Genomic DNA, 20,769 nt, shown 5'->3' with positions numbered 1-20,769 from the left:
ACAGAGTTGTACTGATTGATGATCCAGGCTTCCTGTTCTTTATCTGCCGTTTGAGAATTCAAATAAGATTAGATGATCATGACAAACTGAAAAGCTAATGAAAACATGAATAAGTCCAGACTGCAGGCATTCCGCGTTCCTACTAGGAATACGGGGTTGTCCTGAGGCTGAGTGGAGTCTTATGGTAACAGAGCTTACAGATGGTGAGCTATACTTATGGTGTAAGTCACCACAGCACCTTTTATGTCAATGAATCTACACTGATTTATTCCAGCAAGAGATCTGGCCCCAGTATCCAGCCTGCCTCCTCTTCCCCTCCCCTCTCCCCCCACCTTTGCTCTTCAAGGCTCAATCAGGCAACTTTTCCTCAGGTAAGTAGTGCCATTTCAGTCCATAGGATGATTTGACTGACTATTGCAGGACTGAGCCCTGTGTCACAGGTTGATTATCAAATGGTGTTGTGAACTCCACTAATCTGATTCATAATGAATCACAGCCATGTGGGTAGTGGTACAGTGATCAGCACATGGTTATGGCCCCACAGACCTACTTTAACTCAGAGTACAAAATCATCCTAATTAGATGATGCCACTGGAATATGAAAAGGACTATTTTAAAAAAAACTTTCACTTTTGCACATTTGTCCAGGATCCATTTTAATCACAAATCTGCATGGAAAAAAACCACTGTTTCCTACTTTGAAAACAAACAAAATCAGTGAGTTTTCATTTCAGATGTTAATTTGGGTTTGGAAACCAAACAATCTGGGCCTAAGTTCTGCTTTCTCTTTCAACCTCCCATTTGCTTTCACTGCGCCGTGTCGTGTTCTGTTCAGCGAGGTGTCTGAAGAAGGACTGCATGAGCTTGGATGGAGACACACACCTTTGCTTAGGCTACTTTGACTATTCTGGAGGCCAGGCACTCTTGTGTTTTAATCCTGGCTCGGTCACTGATATGCTGTGTGACCTGGGGCAAGTCATTTGGCTTTGTGCCTTAGATTCCCCATTCATAAAATCGGAATAATAATGCTTACCTGTCTGCCGCCCAGGGGGTTTGTGAGGGTTAATTAGTATTTCTAAAGCATTTTGACTATGGAAAGTCTTTTATTAATGCCACGTATAATTATAGAGACAAGGTGGGTGAGGTAGAGACTGGTGAGAAGCATTTGAGCTACACAGAGGTCTTCTTCAGGTGTGGGAAACTAAGTCAGAGTGTCACTGCAAAACACAAAATGGAACAGATTGTTTAGCACATTTTAAGTACTTATGCTAAACAATCTGTTCCACCTTGTATGAAGCAGTGGCCCTTTGAGTATGTTTCCCAGACCTGAAGAATGCTGCATAAGCTTGAAAGCTTGCCTCTCGCATCAATGGAAGTTGGTCTAATAAAAGATATTAACTCACTCACCTTGGTTTTCTAATATCCTGGGACCGACACATCCACAACAAACACCGCATACACATATAATTATGAGAGTAATAATGTGTACTTCTGCTGGGTTTGTTTGGCTCACATTTTTTTGACACCAGAGTTGGAGACCTCCCCAGATTTCCCCTCTCCCCAACTTTGTGAAACAAGACTTTCACTGAAACAAGACTTATAGCTATGCCCAATACACACCCCTCCACACACATACACACTAAAGAGAAGAAAAAAGAAAGACAGGGATTGGTCCACCACCATGCATACCTGTAGGAGAAAATCAAAGAGTGCCAGTTTGGCCCACTCTGTGTGCAGGACACTCAAACACGGAGCTATTCCGAGGGCTGCCCTGGAATCTGCCATGCCACACCGCTGCTGCAGCAGAGACTGGTACTGTAGCCACCCCAGTGCAAAGGAGTTCTGGTCATTGTTGGCATCATCTAGGTGCTGGATATCAGGCACCCACCATACGATGGGCCTTGCGGCACCATTGGTGTATTTGTAGGGCAGCAGGGGACTGTTGAATTTGCGGGCCACTGCAGGCAGACTCCTATTCAGCCCCAACACTCTGTCCAAGTGGAAAGCTAGCACCTCATAGAGGTCACTGGGCCGCTTTATTAATCCACAGAGCCCATCGGAACAGTCTCGTTTAAGGTCAGATGGGGAAGTGTCTTGGGTGGCCAAAAGGCTGACTCTGAGTATTTGTCCATGGGCAGGAATTCTGGTTTTGGTCACCACTTCGCTATTTGCCAGCCATTTCATCTTCTGCACATCGTCTGCAGTAAACCAAGGTGGGATCCTCTCACCAAACCTCAGGCGGCCCTCCCATTTGGCAGAAAGGGCATCTTCTGGAGTCTTCACACACCATTCAGATGTCTGTAACTGCGTGGCCACACCCACCCAGAAATGAGCTCCTGGCTCTCCAGGCCCCTGGGAGTAACTGCCTGTCTGTCTCTGCGCGCCTGCTGCACCTTTGAAGGGCAGCCTGCTATCTGCTTCCGAGATAAAGGCTTTAATCGAATCTGAATGCTGCGGCTCAGCGCCAGCTGCCTGCACATCTGGTTTGCGTTGGTCCTGTGCCACAGTTGGCTGGCTTGCAAAAGAGTTCTTAAGAAGTAAAACAAACTCCGGCTTTCCTTCCTGAAAACCCCTTTTATTGCTGAGTGAAGGAGAAAAGAAAGGGGCCTCCTCCATTTGTGGTTTCATATCTGCCTTTTTCCCTGTCAGCTTATAGAAATGAACATTGTTCCCTGTATTCTTTAGAGAAAAATGAGTATTAAGCTCCCTTTTCTTCTCACCACTGGTCCTGCGGGGAATGTTTTCATGCTGTAATTTACTGCTGGCTTCAGAGCTTTTCACAACGTTATGTTTCCTAATCTCCCCTTTGTGCTTTCTCTTTCCTTTCAGCAGTGTGTGGTTTTGTCGGCGTAGGCTGCTTGGCTGGTTCTTTGGCTTGCAGGCAGAGTGGGGATGGTGTGAGGATTGCCTTTCCTGATCGGTGCCAGGGGGAGCGGGTTCCCATTCTCTGTGGTCAAAGCTTCTGGCCCGCCGGGGGACAGAGGCAGTGGTGTTTGTCCACAGACGCCTGGGCCGGATGACTTTCCCATGTGGCTCAGCTAGTGCCAAGAACTGGAAATCGGACTCAGTTGGAAACAGCAGAGGAAAACTAGTAAATGCCACCACAGAGAAGGCAAGCAAGAAGCAGAATCCAGCCACAGGTGGTCTCTTCAGCCTCATTCTTCTCCATGATCTCTGAGCCTGTGGAGTCAGAAAGGACAGCCTTATTGACTGCATCACGGGGGATAGCTAGAGCTAGGGCAGAAGCTGTCTTCATGAAATGTATTGGCCTGCAGGGAATTGGGTTGATCAGTGCAAATGGTATCTGTAGATCATATTGTGTTAGCACTCGCTAAGGCTCCAGTTCAGCTCCCACTAATGCCAGTAGAAAACCCCCAATGACATCAATGGGAACAGAACTGGGCTGTGATGTAACTCCATGGGCTTCACCAAGGCTGAATTTGGCCTGAAGAGTAGAAGAAAGTGAAAAAGGCAGAGATTTTAATTAAAAGGGCAATTGTGCAGCATCCTGGCCATTGCAAAACATGCCTCACTGAATCACCAGCAGACTGATCATGTCTTATTGTTGGGGACAGTGGAAGAGCAGGAGAGTTTAAAGGAACATCTGGACAGTCATAGATTACCAGTGTATAAGGAATGTTCCTCAGTGGTGGATTTGCTAATATTGCAGGACTTTGGTCTGTATTTACCATATCCCTCTATATCTCTGCCTCGTCTCTGTCTCATTCTAGTTTTGTATAGATTCATACAGCCCAAGGCCAGAAGGGACCACTGTGATCACCTAGTTTGACCTCATGTGTAACACAGACTATAGAACTGCCCCCAAAATAATCCCTAGAGCAGATCTTCTTGAAAAACATCCAATCTTGACTTAAAAATTGTCAGAGCTGGAGAATGACCCTTTGTAAATTGTTCCAATGGTTAATTACTCTCACTATTAAAAACTGGACACCTTATTTCCAGTCTGAATTTGTCTACTTCAACTTCCAGCCACTGAAAGTTGTAACTTTCTCTACTAGATTGAAGAGCCCATTATTAAATATTTGTTCTTTATGTAGATACTTATAGACTGTAATCAAGTTATCCCTTCACCTTCTCTTTGTTATTCTAAGTAGACTGAGCTCCTGGAGTCTATCACTCCAAGGCAGGTTTTCTAATCCTTTAATCATTCTTGTGACTCTTCTCTGAACCCTCTCCAATTTTTCAACATCCTTCTTGAATTGTGGACACCAGAACTAGACACAGTATTCCAGCAGCAGTCACAGCAGTGCCAAATACAGAGGTAAAATAACCTCTCTACTTCTACTCAAGATCCCCCTGTTTATGCAACCAACAATTGCATTAGCCCCTTCGGCCACAGCATCACACTGGGAGCTCATGTTCAGCTGGGTTTCCACCATGATCCCCAAATCTTTTTCTGTTTCCCAGGATAGAGCCCCTCATCCTATAAGTATGGCCACCATTCTTGGTCCCTAGATATATACATTTACATTTAGCCATATTAAAAGGCATTGTTTGTTTGTGTCCAGTTTACCAAGAAATCCAAACCGTTTTGTATCGGTGACCTATCCTCTTCATTATTTATCCTTCCCCCAACTTTTGTGTCATCTGCAAACTTTCAATGATGATTTTATGTTTACTGCCAGGTCATCAGTAAAAATGTTAAATAGTGTAGGGCCATGAACCGTTCCCTGTGGGACCCCACTAGCAACACATCTATTTGACGATAATAACCCATTTACAATTACATTTTGAGACCTGTCAATCAGCCAGCTTTTAATCCATGTAATGTGTGCCCTGTTAATTTTATATCTTTCTAGTTTTTTAATCAAAATTTCATGTTGCCCCATGTTCCAGCGCACACCCTATGTTCTGCTAAGTTGGCTCATCTTCTTGTCCCTGTTACAGCCTTCTCCCACAAGAAGCCCCACACCTTTATTTTTTATGCTGTCTATCACACCTGAACATCCTCTCTGGCCTCTGTGCCTCATAACCTCACCCGCTTCCTTCAAACACCACCTAAAAATACTCGTCTGAGCCTTCCTTTGCTCATCTCCACTCTCATCCTCTTTCCTGGCTCTGTCCTCAAATTTTAGTATCATTAAATAAATGTAAAATAAATCTGTGTTTGAAAAAATGAATAAAAAGGAACGAATAGGATGGGCATGTAACAAAGAGCATGCCACATTTTTACTTGCCTATGGCACTCTTTAAATAATAAGCAATGGGTGGTGAATTTAAAACCGTATGTACTGTTAGCCCATAATATTTCTATTATGATTAGTAATATGTTAGCACTTAGGAGCCCAGTTGTGGACCGGGAGCCCATTGCACTAGGCACTGTATGGACACAGTACAAAAAGGCTCAATAAATTGTAAACAGCCTAAAAATGTTTGTGTCGGGATATCAGAAAATTAACCCAAGCAATTGAGCAATTCTACTACTTACTCCCTAGGCAGATTTCTACTGCATTTAACTTTGAGCCTTTTGTGCTGTACCCAGATATTCCCTGCCCCTTACCAAGCAAAGTATCACATCTCCTCAAACTGGTTTCCCTCTGTGAGCTGTGCAGAAAGTTGGCTACAGCAATTAAGTCCTCAGTGACGTGTGCTTTTTATTCAGCCGTGGGTCCCTTCAGCAGCCTCTTTAGCAAGCTGGCCCCTCTCTGCTCATCATACCCAGACAGTAAATAAGAAGGAAAGCTCACACCCACCGATTTACTTGACAGTGTCTCTCCCTGAGTGCTGTATTTAGTCCTACAGTTGCCCAGATGAAGGGGCAGCATAGCAGGAACCAAACTGTGACTCGGTCACAATTCAGTCCCTGCTTCCCCCTTGCTCCATAGGAGGAGTAAGCTATGGCAGTCCCTTTCCTGGAGCAGCATGCTCCCCACTCCATGCTGGCTCAGCTGGTCTGACCACCATGATGTGTATGAGAGGGGGAGTAGGGGACCCCGGGAGGCTGCTGTTGTGACTCCAACGCCGATAGCCAACACAAAAGCATAAGGGGGTATCTCACACTCCATGCTCACCTGCATGGATGCAGAGCGGGGCCCGTGATTGAGCCCGAAGTTTTACCAAGCCAACTTCCTATTGTATTTTACTTTTGGCGCAATGGAAATGGCCTCACCTGCCAAGTGCGTATTGAGGAAGCAACACTAACAATTGTACAGGCCCACTCACCAATTGGTTTTGTAAGGTAACAAGTTGTAACCCCCTCCTTTGGGACAATGCGACACAACATCAAAATGCAATGCAGAACTGCTGCAGTTCCGATGGGAGGGGGGTATGTGGAGCAGGAGACCTCCGCCTGATGTCTCTAAGTACAGGGTCTCCGTCTGCTTAGCAGGTCTGAGCATGTTCCTGTAGCAGGCTTACACTTATCAGAGCTTCATTGTGTTTCTGAATATGCCTGGTTTGGTGAGCAATGCACTCAGCTCCCACTTCCATGTGTTCTCTCGAAAGGTCTAGTTCTGTCACAGCTGGCTGGTTTGCAGCTTTGGGGCCTCCTTTGGCACAAGAAGGATTGCTAAGATTAAAAAATGCTTGCAGTGTGATTTATGTCAAGTGGCTCCTGACAGGCATCTTAAACAAGAATCCAGTCAGAGCAGGAGCTGACCTGTTACAGATTTTCAGGCATTTGTTTAGCCGTATAACTGAAACAAAGGAGAAAAACATTACCGTTGATGCATTTTTCATGGTAAACGTTTCGTATTGAAAGCTTAAGCAACAAAAATGAATGATCATTCAAATGAATTTTATTCACCTCACCCTTTTGGTTGAGTCAGTCACGGATGAAATTATAAATTCTTTCATTACTTAGTGCTTGTTTATGTCTTGCCCGGGTTCCTAGAGACTGTTTTTGGCCCATGTGAAAGGTGGTGTTCGCCCAGTTCTCACATCACATTTGACACTAAGGCTCTGTCTACATTATGGGCTAGGGCTGTGATTACCCAGTTCACATCACATACGCGCAGTAGCTCTCATCAAAGTAGCACGAGTATAAATAGCAGTGTAGCCATGGTAGCACTGGTTCCAACAGCAGGGACACAGCTGAGCCATGCAAAGCACATGCCCACCGGTTCCATGAGGGTTTGTGCTCAGCATGGCTCAGACATGCCTCCACTGCCTCTACCTGTGCTACTGCGGCTATGCTGCTATGTATACTACAGCTAGCTCGATGGGAGTATGTGTACACAAGCAGGGAAATCCCATCCCCAGCTCATAGTGTAGGCCTAGCCTAATAGTAAATGGGTCCCCTAACTGGCAATCCCAGCCAACAGACCAAGGACCGAATGGGCATGGAGAATGATCTACCTTCTTATCCCTAGAGCTAGTTCCTCTATGGGAGGCAGGGCAGCTGCATTGCCTCTGTCTGTGCTGTTCCTAGTCTGTGACTAGAGGACGTCCCACTCCAGGGCCGGAAATCTGGCACAAAATTCACTTAGAAAATTGGAGAACAATATAAAAAGGATTGACGATGTCATTGCCATTAGTCACTGTTTATAATTGTGCAGTAGATGGATTCTTATATTTTAAAAAATGGTAAAACAGGTGGTGCCTTGTGTGCCCAGGTTGTAGACATCTGTCTGTCAGTGACCCGGAGAATAAGCTCAGACTGAGGAATGTTAGGTTGATGGAGGTCCAAGAAAGAACTGAATCAGAAACTGAGAAATTATTCTTATTTTGGCATGATGAGAAAAGCAGTAGAAAGGGCTCCTCTGACTTTCCCTGTGCAATGGAGTGTGATTTGTTGCATTCCACCAGTCAACACTTCCCACTCTTATCCTCTGGCATGGGGTGAAATCCTGCCTCCTCCTCTTCCTCCTCCCCCACCCCGCCTTCAAGCCTATGAGAGTTTTGCCAGTGACTTCGATGGGGACAGGTTATTCAACATAAAAGTGACCCTTTTCAGATTCAGTGGCACTTGTTCTTTCACCAGAATAATAGCCCCATTTCATTTCAGTGCCATGCATGTAGCTAAGGCCCCGATCATGCAAACATGTATGCACATGCTTAACTTTACTGCTGTGAGTTACCATCATTCACAGGAGTAGAGTTAAGCATGCATATGTGCCAGCAGGATTGGGGCCTTAATCAGGGCTGCACTGAGATCCATGGGACTGCATTTTGTGCGGCTCCCTCTTGCCACATTATAGATCAACATTGAGACACCCACACACCACACTCCCCAATACACACACATCGTTCACCCCAAGCTTAACAACAAAGCAGCTGATGATTCTGTGTTCTAATAAGGAAATAACTTATTTCCTTCTGCTGCTGGTGGCATCGCGAGGGGATAATAAGTAAAATAGCTAATGTGTCTTTAAAAGTCGGTTTAATATGGGATCTCACAGTAAAAATTTATAATCATACGGTTATTGCATTGTGTCACTATAGGGAAGAATTAAGGTTGTCGGGATGCCCTGAATGCATGTAATGATTTTTACCCTTATCTTACTGATACATACTCTCAACCTTAACTCCCTCTTAATATAGATGTTTTTCTGGGACAATCTCCTGTACATCTTGTTAAATGATAAATACACAGCAGCTGTACGCAGCAGCCTCTCAACTTCTCTGCTTCTAGTTGCCAATTTCTTGTTGTCATTGTGGAAAAAGTGTCATTGTGTCATTGTGGTATCAACAGGTGTAGCCAAGGCAGTTAATTGATCCACCGAGCCACCTTAACCCCTTCAGGCCTTGAGTGGGGTGGACAACCCATCACAAGTTCCCATGGTGATGATCCATTATTCCCACTTGCTGAAAACCTGGGCAGTTCCATATAAATTGGTGTGGCTGTCGGTAGAAACTCTATATTCCTACTGCTCAAGCCACATAAACATGCCTTAGGTTGAGGAAAAGCACTGACTTCCAGTTCTCATGGAACTGGATCCTCATTATGTTTATGACTATTTAGCTGAATAAGCACTGGAGGAAATCAGGAAATGGAACAGGGCAAGTAAGCAGAATTCTGGTTTCAGATTTCTGCACATGTATACACAGTAAGGGGTACATTTACATAGAATGCCTGTTGTGTTTGTGGTGAGTAGAGATGCCTGAATTAAATCCCTGGATATGAACACTCTCAAGCGGTGAGGAAGTTTGGATCTGGATCCAAATTTTGTCGATAGCTCATAGCTCTGTTACAGGCTTAACTCACAACCCATGTGTTAGCACCCTCAGACCATGAGAAACTGGAGCTGTGCCTCGCTGTTGCCTCTTAAGGTTTGTCCATCGCTAGTTTGTGTTTGAATATTATTATATAGAGAGTTATGCAGCATACACTGCAGGGGCTAGGCAAACAGGAATTTTGCCTAGCATAACTTTCTTGTAAATTCAGTTCTGAAGGAAGGTACATTCGTCCTGGCCCTGGGGGCAATGGTATTCAGACTGCAATCTGAAGCCATGGGGAGGGATTCTCCTTCCACCTTGGCTATTGCACAGAGGCTATCAAAAGTCCGTAAGCTGGCTGGGAGAATTCTTCGGACACTGGCACAGTATAGGACTGCTGAAGGCTGACCTGCATAGGCCCCCTCACAAACTCCAGCCTCGGGGTGTGTCAGGCCAGAGCCAAGACAGGAAGGGGTGTGTTGGGAGCAGGACAGCCTACACTGTTACAGAGATTCTCATCTTAATAGAACTGAACAGCCCCGAGATGGGAGGGAAGGCAGTGCTGTGAAGTAGAGCTGCCCCTATATTCCCTGCTCTACTTAGGGAGCTGCACCCTGGGTTGAACTTTGCTGTACTGCATCTTCTGGAGCTGCAGCACAGAATCTCAGCCTTTGTGTTTACACAGTTAGAGTGTGTCCCGGGCATTAACTGAAGCACTTCTATATGACTTATGGGGTGACAAGAGTATCACAAGATTTTTGCTGTGTTAAAACAGTTACCAGGCACTTCTCAAATGATAAAAGTTGGTATTTTGAGGAACAGAATTAGCACTGCAGCAATCATTTTACATTTCTTTATTGTTGCCTAGTAGATATGTGAATATATAGCTACAAATAAAATGAAAGATTCATAGATTCATAGACTCTAGGACTGGAAGGGACCTCGAGAGGTCATCGAGTCCAGTCCCCTGCCCTCATGGCAGGACCAAATACTGTCTAGATCATCCCTGATAGACATTTATCTAACCTACTCTTAAATATCTCCAGAGATGGGGATTCCACAACCTCCCTAGGCAGTTTATTCCAGTGTTTAACCACCCTGACAGTTAGGAACTTTTTCCTAATGTCCAACCTAAACCTCCCTTGCTGCAGTTTAAGCCCATTGCTTCTTGTTCTATCCTTAGAGGCTAAGATGAACAAGTTTTCTCCCACCTCCTTATGACACCCTTTTAGATACCTGAAAACTGCTATCATGTCCCCTCTCGGTCTTCTCTTTTCCAAACTAAACAAACCCAATTCTTTCAGCCTTCCTTCATAGGTCATGTTCTCTAGACCTTTAATCATTCTTGTTGCTCTTCTCTGGACCCTCTCCAATTTCTCCACATCTTTCTTGAAATGTGGTGCCCAGAACTGGACACAATACTCCAGCTGAGGCCTAACCAGCGCAGAGTAGAGCGGAAGAATGACTTCTCATGTCTTGCTCACAACACAGCTGTTAATCCATCCCAGAATCACATTTGCTTTTTTTGCAACAGCATCACACTGTTGACTCATATTTAGCTTGTGGTCCACTATAACCCCTAGATCCCTTTCTGCCGTACTCCTTCCTAGACAGTCTCTTCCCATTCTGTATGTGTGAAACTGATTTTTCCTTCCTAAGTGGAGCACTTTGCATTTGTCTTTATTAAACTTCATCCTGTTTACCTCAGACCATTTCTCCAATTTGTCCAGATCATTTTGAATTTTGACCCTATCCTCCAAAGATGCCCTTTTCCACCAAGCAAACTGAAAGTCATATCCAGGAGCACATCTCGCTTGGCCATTTCTCGTGAGTTGAGTCTCACCAGTTGCATTCCTACAACGCACTGTTTCTTTTCGCCTCCTAACCTAAAGGCTGCAGAGGCTGTTGGCAGGGCTCTCTGCCTAAGACTACACCACAAGCTGTCTTATGAAAAGCCAAGATGCAGCCAGGGACAACAAAAGTCCCCACAGGGAATGCTGGAGTTTGCTGTATTGCCACATGTCAATTATTATAAAGGTATGCACACATGAAAAGCATTTTGCTGTTGTTTTATTTCACAATATGGTTTTCACTCCTGTGAGTCTGAAAGACATCAACACTTACTTTTCTCCTCTGCCTTAAATCCTTCTTTCCAGGATCTTAAGTTCTTTTCCCTTCTTTCTTTTCCCCAGCAAACTACCTCTTCCAAATTAGCCCTCTGCTGAATGGGACTATACCCTGTCCCTTAGGGCTGGTCTACACACAATTTACAGGAATAATTTATACCATTAGAAGTCCTTTTATACCACTATAGCTGCATCCAAACTAGACGGTTGCACCTCTTTAATTGTATCAATTTTAAACTAATATAGTTCAAGTAGTACAAAAACTATGTCAACAAGTCCCCTAAGAGGAGAGGAACAGAGATTGCCACAAGGTGTTGATTAAACCATTGGCATCTCCATACTTGAAATATATTTCACAGTTCAGTTTGACTTGGCATGATTTTGATAGAGCTTCTTAGTGGTGCATTGTTTGTTTGGGATATGCAAAAGGAAGACTGGGAATTGATCTGTCTTTTATGTAGGAGGGATTCAAGGCTGATTTACTATATTTGGAGCTTGAAAAATCGCTGCTTTACCAACAGCAGGGAATTGTGTATGGAGGGAGACTACCAACTTTTGTTTTATGCCTCTTTATGTACAAAGACTTAGATCCTTTTTCTTTGTAGCCGTGTTTTCTAGGCTCATAAGAGACTGGTAAAAATTGTAAGTTGGAGATGGAAATTTTGTTAACAGATGCTATGCACATTTCTCCCCATTGCTTAGCTTATGCAGCTCAGCCTTGGCCTGAAATAACCCCTTGTATTAGAGCACTGGGCCTCCTTTATGTATGCTAGCTGTGCATTTGTCTCATGCTGCAGTGCACAGAAATATTCACTGGAGACTAAGCTGAGACCACGGTCTCATTTGCATTGGACCTGAACTTTCCTGGTATGAAAAGTTGGTGCATTTTATAACTTTCTGTCCCCACTTATCACCATATTTCTCCCTCCTATAGAAAGAAAGATTTTCTAGGAGTAGCTCAGTGCACTGGCATTGTGGCAATGATTTCCAAAAGAGTATAAGAGAGTTAAGCAAACCCCATCGAAATTCGTTTGAAAATCTCAACCTATAGGGCCTGGGAATGGTTCAGAAGTGAATTCCAAAATATAATAATAGTCTAAAACACCCCTTGAAATCTACTGAGAACTCACATGAACTGCAGAAATTCTTACGGTTCTACAAAGCCATCGTTATATGGAAATCATGCAAAATAAAACCATATTACTTTGTGTGAAAGAAACCACAGCTGTTAGCTAAACCATATCCATGTGGCAGAGGGAATAGAACTCAAAACTCACTGTTCCAAACACAGACCTCTCACACAGGAGATCAATGAGAATTTCCAGTGTTGTTACTAGGAGTAGGGCTAACAATTGGAGCTGGGTGAAACTTTTTTTAATGAAACCTAAAACCAGAAGCAACTCATCTGGTATCATGTTTCACTGCAAAGCTGGAACCCTGGTCCATGTTCAACAAACCTTTGGGCAAACCAAGGTCTACATTTCAAATGAACCTGAGTTAGTGTATGGTTTTGAATGGAGATCATGCAAAACTCAATGGGTCTGCATGAGGACTGCAAAAAAACAGACAAAACACAACAAATGAATCTCGGGGTGCAGGGGGTGGGCGAGTGAGAACATATAGAAACCAACATTTTTTAAATGTTTGCACAGAGCCCTGTGACTCAAAACCAGTGTGAATAAATAGCCTTTTTGTAGGCTAGCCACCATACAGCTGGGTACTCAGAGACACTTGAGCATCTTCGGTTCCAATGAATAGTGGGAAGCAATGTACATACAAGCCTGTAGGCAGCATGGCAGTGATTCCAACACTCTGTAAGCAGGCAGCACTAGGAACTGTTGCTAGGATAGCCATTGAAATCCAGACATTTGAAACAGGCTGATATGTTTAGATGTGTTGTTACAGTAAAATAGAGCCTGACCCAATTTGCCTGGGAAAAGTTAGACAGTTTGAAACAATTGCTATACTGGAAACAAAATCAACTTTAAAACAAATATGCTTTCGCATGCCCAGCCAAACTTGTCACATAAATCTGATACTGAAGCCAGGGATCAGCACGCCAGGCAAAGAAACGATACAAGGCCAAATCATTAAGCTTGGGACAAAGAATTCTTACTGTGATGTGACATGGCATAACATGGACAGAAAATGAGGTTTGGTTGTATTCTGTCTTTGGAACTATTTATTTTGGAAACACAATCCTATCCAGGCAAACATAACAGCGTGGTAGAGCCAGCGTAGAGATAAGAAATGGTTTATATGAAGAAAAGCTTGCAATCGGAGCGAATAAGCTAAAGGCAGCTGGCTCTGCTTCTAGGCGTTGGTGCGGCAAAAAGCTGAAATGTTCACATAGAGCTATGTTAAAAGTACTCTCCATTTAGGAAAGCACTCGTTTCTGAATTGCAGTCACTTCTGGGGAGGAATGAGGCTGCCGTTCTGCACCAAGCTGGACTCTGGTAAGGGTCCTGGGGCTAACATAACCCGACTCGTATGAAAAGTGGTGTGGGGGCTGCACTGAACACAAGTTCTTAGGCCCTCAGTTTTACATCACACCCAAAGGACAGCACATCACTATTTCATGCTATCCTGGGGCATGGGATCAGTGCTCTCCTACAGGAGCTACAGAATTACCACCACCACTTCCAGCAGCACCATGAGGTTTCCTTGGATGTCTCCGTTCCAAGAACTAGGCAGACTTCCTGCTGCTGACAAGGGCTAGGGAGAGCACAGTTGGAGTGATTAAACCTTAGAGCTCTTACTTAATTGCTTCTCTCAGGGGTGCAATAAGGGGGCCCAGACCATCCTCCTCGCCCCCCCCCTCTTGGCCTGCATGTCCAGGGTTTGAACCCCCCAGAGCCACACTCCACAAGGGGCTTCAGAGAACATCCCCTTTCAGCAACCCCCAGTTACTCCCCCAGGTGGGTGGCTGTGTGCGTGGGATCTGCCTCAGCCCAGCATAAAGCCATAAAGCCAGGCCAACCTGTTGAGCTTCCTCCGTGGCTGTGAGGGTGGCTGAGTCCACAACGCAGAGCTGCTGAAGCAATACAGGTCGCTGATCCAGCTTGGGGACCACCCGGCCCAAGGCGGGACCTCTGGTCTGGGTGAGGTGGGAGGAGGCCAGGGCTATGGGGTCTTGAGGAGATGATGTTCCTTAGAAGGGGAAGACCCCATGCCTGTGTGCAATGGAGGGAGCTTCCATCTGTGTTCTTGCGGATGGGGGGTGCCTCTAAGGTGCCATTGAGCTCACCCATCATGTCCCACCCCCTGGACGCAAAAAAAAAAAATCAGCACCTCTTCTGGGTTCCCATCTGTAAGTCGTTTACTTGGAGAACAAAGAAAAAAAGTAGTGTACTTTTTCAGGAAAGAAGGGAAGAGGCCCAGATCCAAGGCTGCCTTGATGCTATGCCCAAGCCCCACCTTTACAATCACACATGGAAATGATTTGGAACAACGGGAAAATAAAAAAGCCTTTTGAAGGTAAGAACCATCTGTTTTTCTGCTGCACAAATCAGGCTGAATAGAAACAGCTGATTCTTGGTTTTGATGCAGTCCTAGTGTCCGAGTTCTATCTCATAACTCTCCTGCTATTACAGCCCTTACACAGAGAAACAGCAACACACACAGCAAACCTGATCCTGTAAGGTGCTGAGCGCGCTCAGCTCCTAAAGGGAATAGAGGCACTCAGCACCCTGCAAAAAGAAGCTCAGCACTTTGCAGGATTGGGCCTACTATATGCATTCCAGAAATTCCTGTCCTCCTCTGACTGCAACAACAGGACCCCAGTCTGAAGGGAACAGGACAAGGAGACAGTTTTAGTATCTCTCCAGGCGCTTTCTACTAGGAAAAGCAGATGTTGCTTGGTGCTTTTCAGAACCCTCAGAAAAACTTAAATATAAAAATGAAAACACCTGCATTTCTCAGCTCCTTTTGAGCTCCAAACTCAGTTTTTTAAAGCTGCCAGGAACAGGAACAACAACTGCATATGAAAAGAGTTCCTAGACCACACGCAGACCCATTTATCTTTGGGGGTCGTACAGCGCTCATCACCTTCATATCTGAAACTTGTTGCAAGTGGGTAAAGTTCCCGTGACGTGAAGGGAGTTGCCTGTGCTCAGACCAGATCTGAATATGGGGTATTAATTTTGTTTGAAGTGCTAGTTGGGAAGGGAGAGGGGAAAATAAAGGAAAGCAAAGTTGCACCAACTGAGGATCTGGTCCAATAAATCAGCATAGCTCTATTTATTACAGTGTAGTGACACCAGTTTACATCAGTTGAGGACTACCTATTGTATGAAAATAAGGGCATGGCTACACATATAGCGATTCAGTGGCGCAGCTGCAGCATATCTGGTGAAGACGCTCTATGCCGACATGAGAGAGCTCTACTGTTGACATAATAAAACCACCTCTGCGAGCGGCGGTAGCTCTCCCACCAACATACAGCTGTGAAAATGAGCGCTTATGTTGGTGTAACTTATGTCACTCAGGGGGGCGGTTTATTTACACCCCGGAGCGACATAAGTTCTGCCGACATAAGCTGGAGTGCAGACAGAGCCTAAGAAGCAAAATGCTTATGGCTCATTCCAGAGATGAATCTCTGCCCTGTCCTTTCCAAGAGGAATATGTCTCAGGGGAAGCCATTCCAGAGTTCATTGCTTTGGAAACTAGAATGTAACGTCCTAGATTACTGACAACTTCTTGAATTAATTGCCCAAGACTTGGTATTAAAGGCCTATATTGTGATGTGAGCACAGCCCGGAGCAAGGAACAATGCATACACCGCCAGAGTCCAGAAGTAGCCCCAGGAGGCAGTATGACTCAAATACACCTCTGTGCTCTGTTCACAGTTCCTGCCCTGCTTCTCTCTTGCTCCAGTGGGGCAGTCATTTTCTGCAGGCCTATACCCACAGCAAATTACAACACACACTGTGCTGGCTCAGGTGCCCTGGCCATTGGGACAGCAGGGAGGGCAGAGCCAAAGCTCTGCCTAGGACCCCCTATCTGGAGCAGGTGGGTGAGAAATGGGCACACAGCACGTGTTTACTCCCATGCACCGAGACCCAAGCTTTGGGTGTCTGCACAGGAGCTTGAAAGTTCTTATTCCCCTAGTCACAATCTAACCCTTACTAAACTAAGGCTTGGTATTAAGATTCTGATCCCCTCACTCCTGTTGGGTAGCATCTTACTCCACAGACAGTCTCATTGACTTCAGTGGGACCACTTGTGGCGTAAGGGCTGCTCGGTGTGAGTACGAGTGTTTGCATCTGGCCCCAACCCCTTACTCACTCTGTTGAGCAGTTACTCACATGAGTTGTCCCATGGTACTGGCACTGTGAATAGCAGCTCACTAGTGGGAGTGAGGGCTTCACAGTCTGGCCCTGTGATCTCAGAAACATCGGTGCAATATTACTGCTGCCCATGCAGTTACTCCTGAGCTATGCTTGTCTAAGTGGGATCAGAATCAGTCCTTAAGTCTCAGCTTCCCCACGTACTCAGTACTCCTTCAGGTCCCTCCTTAAAACACGCTTCTTCCGTGAAACCAGCCATGAGCTATTCACGTCCTCAGAGAAAAGACACCCAAAAAACCTGGAACTAACAGGTTTGATGCACGCCAAACTCCGGCACTAATTTATTTCTTTTAATTGTCTCCTTCCCCCGTTCTTTGGCCTTATCTTGTCTGTTTATAGTGCTGTCTCTGCAGCAGGGACATGACCATCTTATGGGTCACTAAAGCAGCTCTCCATCCCTGTTGTGCCACTGGCACAAGTGGGCTGAGAATCTAGCCCAAAGCATTTCTTGTCATGCACAGTACTGTAGTTACTTCATTTGATTACTGTTACCAGCCTTGGTCAAGTATGAAAATGCTGTATGTGAAGAGCATATCCAACAAAATCCATGTATCATATGTGTGGCTTTAAAAAGATCTAGCCAAGCCATACTTGGTTATTCTCTAAACAGCCTTAGTACTGTCTGAAAAGTTGCATTTCATCTTGGGTAGTAGAACAGCTAGACACAGAAATCCAGTGGGAGCCAGATGGACATAGACCGGAGCCATTTTTTCCTCCTTGAGTTGGTTTACTGACCAAACAGACAGAGCATTGTTCGCTTCCAAAAACCACTTTGTCTTTTCTGTCAGCAAGCGCTGGTTTGGGCACGGCACATTCTGGCTTTATTTCACTCCTGCTCTAGGCTCAGAATCATGCACTGGGAATCAAAACAAGAGTTCTCCCAGTTTCCCTTTCCCAGCTTTAACCAGGGAGTCAAGTTTTCCCTTCCACCTCAACAACAACAAACTGGAAGAAAGTACATTCTTTATGAGAGAGACAAGGTGGGTGTAATATCTTTTACTGGACCAACTTTTGTTGGTGAAAGAGACAAGCTTTCAAGCGTCTCAGAGCTCTTCTTCAGGTACTCAGAGTGTCACCGCCAAATACACGGTGGAACCGATTGTTTCATGCTCCAGTTTATGCTATGGCTTCAATTCAGTCTGAAATGAAAACCATACATACAGCTCTGCTTTGCCAGTTTGACAAACTGGTAGCTACAGTGTGTCCTTCTTGGAAATTAAGTTCAGTTCTCAGCAGGCATGCTAACAACAAAACCAATAAAAGATGTGAATTGTATTGGTTTTTCAAAAGAGGCTTTTATAACCATAAGCCAACACTATGAATTCTCGCTGATCAAATGCAAATATGATAGGACGCGGCTCACACAAAGCATCTTGAAGAGCTGTGGATGCAGTTTGATCACTAGGGTTGCATTTTTTCAAGTGTGGCTCAGAGTTTTTATCTTTGAAATTTTACTCCTAGGGGGCTTGAACTTTGGCAGAATTCAAAATCAAAAAGAAGTATGTTTTCAATTTCTCTTTTAAAACCGAATTTAACAACTTGGCATTGTTGGTAGCTCAAGAGAGAGAACTCCACAGCTCTGAAGTATAACGGGCAAAAGCCCTTGCCACAAAACATTTCCATGGAAATAAGTGTACAGTTTCCTCCCTGCTCAGAGGACTCCAGCTCGGATGAAGCCCACTGGGTAAACAGATTAGGAGTATAATTCAAATCATAGTGAAAAAACACCTATGCAAAAAGCTCTAGGCAATCTGACAATTAATTTGCCTCACAAAAACACAATAATGACCACCCAGCAGCATTAAAAATAAATCCATATGGATAACACCAACTTAGCTCACCAGTAGCGTTAGACAATCATAGATATTAACAAATTAACTCAGCTAGCCCATAAAACAAAACAGCTGAAAAAGCTCACTTCCACCCCCTACCATTCTGGGAACATACCCTTAACTTTCCCCAAAGCCTTTTCCAATAAATAGCATTTGCCGCATGGCCAGAAGCCCATCAAGTATTTAAATAACAAAACAAATGCAAAAAAATTAATACAAAATTGTGAAACGAATATGCCGTTTGTAGCCATTGTATTGTTCGCTCTGCTTGTATGTTCTATGCCTTTTCCCTACCCTTTTAGTTGTGTTGTCTATTTAGATTGTAAACAATTCAGGGCAGGGACTGTCTCTTATTCTATGTTTGTACAGGGCCTAGAACAATGGGCCCCCTCTTCTCAGAAGGCCCCCGGGCACAATGGTAATAAATTATAAATGTTAATGTTGCGGGGAGAACATACCTCAGCCCAGATCCAGAGCTGTGGCTGAGGAAACCTTAATGCAGCTCGGGAGGAGCCATCTTTCTGTTCCCCCAATCCTGGCAGTGGGCTGTTACCTGGAATACATTAGAGCAACATCAGGGCTGCTCATAGAGTATGTCTTCAAGGAGACACCCCCGTATTAGCTCTGACCAAGCTAGCATGTTAAAGTGGAGTTGTGGAGGTGCGAGGGGCTAACTGCTCCAAGTACACACCTAGCATCTCCAGCAGGATCATACTGGGTACAGCTCACCTGCGCTGCCTCAACTACCCTTCTATTTTTAGCAGGCTAGCGCTGATTGAGCTAGTGCAGGTATGTCTCCATGAGCTGGGAATTACACCTTCCAGCTCCAGTGGAGATATTGTGTTGGTTCCAATAGCTGCTGACAGCCCCCAGGGATCATTCCACCAGCTGGGGCATCAGCTGACCTAAGGAAGCCCTGACCATGTTGATTTCCCTCAGCTACACCCCTCATGCTAGGAGCCAAAGTGGGGGTAGGGGGAGTGACATGGGACCCACTACAGCAGCTCTACATGACCTGAGGATCCCCAAATGGTGTGGAAATCCTCCAGGGCCTAGGTAAGCCAGCTTTAGGGCTGCTTTGCACCAGCAGAGTGCCATTAGATTGCCCTGACACAGGGCAGGATCCAGGCTCTCACCTTTTGCCTTTCCTGAATTTTTCCCATGCAGCCATAATGTGGTATGTGAATGTCTTTTTCTTTATTTATTTATTTGTTCATTCAGTCATTTTTGCACTAAATTTCCTAGCTTTGTCCCAAGAGAGAGGAACAGAAGAAACTAAAGAGAATACACCACGAGGCTCAGTAACAATGGTAACCAGTGTCTATTCAGCATCACAGCAAAGCTTGCACTGGCCTAACTCAGAGTCAACAATCAGCAGCTATTACCATGCACTGAAAATCTCACCCTCCTGGAAAAATGCACATCTGCTCAGTGCATCTCTTAAGTGATGGGGACCCTCAAATTTAGTGGCATTTTCTGCTAACACGATGAAGTGTTTAGCTCTTTAGGGCAGGGACTGTCTCTTTACTGCACTCCTAAGGCCCTGATCCTTGAACGGTGCCCCAAGGCGCAGGGGTGGGGAAACTGAGGTTTGTTACACACAATAAAATGCCCTTTTTTCAAACCTAATGCAATACCTTTCAGACAGATTCTCTGAGCATGTGTACTGGTAGAAATCCTTGGCAGAGTTCATCTTCTGTGAGCCAAGTACTCAGTGTCCTCCTATATCATTCTGCTGTGAAAAGATGGATGACTTGCACAGAGGGAATGTAGTACAGCTGGCTATTAAATTAAGACTGCCAGAGTCAAAGGTAGCCCTGGCTTGAAACACTACTGCTTGTTTTTATGAAGTATTGAATAATACCTTGTTGTCTGGAGTCTGAGTCAGCTTTCATAGGTTCATAGATTCCAAGGCCAGACGGGACCATTGTGAGCATCTAGTCTGACCGCCTGTATAACACAGGCCATAGAACTTCCCCAAAATAATTCCTAGAACACATCCTTCTTACCCTGTATGTAGATTCAGAGATTTTACGATTAGATGCGGAACTAGACAACATACCCAGTTTCCATTTGTCATGGCCTAGTAAATCGTATTTGATGAAAAAAGAAGATAACCATCAGCTTTTGAACTATATATTAATATTCTCATTTAGTAGGGAATGCTATAGTTAAGTTTCCAAGAAGTTTTTGAATTAATTCTAACTCCCTCTTTTTAGGTGTTACAAATTTCCCCCCCGAAACCTCCTTTCGAACTGAAATTATCCATGGGTATATTCTGCTCAAAGGTGATTTTTTTTTCATTGCTGAGGAAAGCTCGAAATACCTTTCAGCTATTTTTGTGAT

The 20,769-nt window shown here is 44.7% G+C and overlaps 1 protein-coding gene across 3 annotated transcripts in view; it reads right to left on the bottom strand.

The window, feature by feature from the left end:
* Positions 1–20,769, bottom strand: part of GASK1A (golgi associated kinase 1A) — a 46,970-nt gene that overhangs the window by 14,704 nt on the left and 11,497 nt on the right. Inside the window, exons 1-2 of one of the 3 annotated variants that reach the window (XM_024198952.2) lie at positions 6,184–6,623; positions 1,690–3,180 (exon numbers count right to left, since the gene is read on the bottom strand). In XM_024198952.2, the coding sequence (XP_024054720.1) occupies positions 1,690–3,159 (1,470 nt within the window). In that variant the 5' untranslated portion in view covers positions 3,160–3,180; positions 6,184–6,623. Of the gene's footprint in view, positions 1–1,689; positions 3,217–6,183; positions 6,624–20,769 lie in introns of those variants that run through there. The other 2 variants (XM_024198951.2, XM_024198950.2) reach the window with 2 other exon arrangements.

This window comes from Terrapene carolina, unplaced genomic scaffold (assembly GCF_002925995.2).
Source record: "Terrapene carolina triunguis isolate 2854851 unplaced genomic scaffold, T_m_triunguis-2.0 Scaffold84, whole genome shotgun sequence".
Taxonomy (NCBI): domain Eukaryota; kingdom Metazoa; phylum Chordata; order Testudines; family Emydidae; genus Terrapene; species Terrapene triunguis.
Note: the sequence above shows the minus strand (reverse complement) of the source record. Positions and strands in the feature narration are given on the sequence as shown.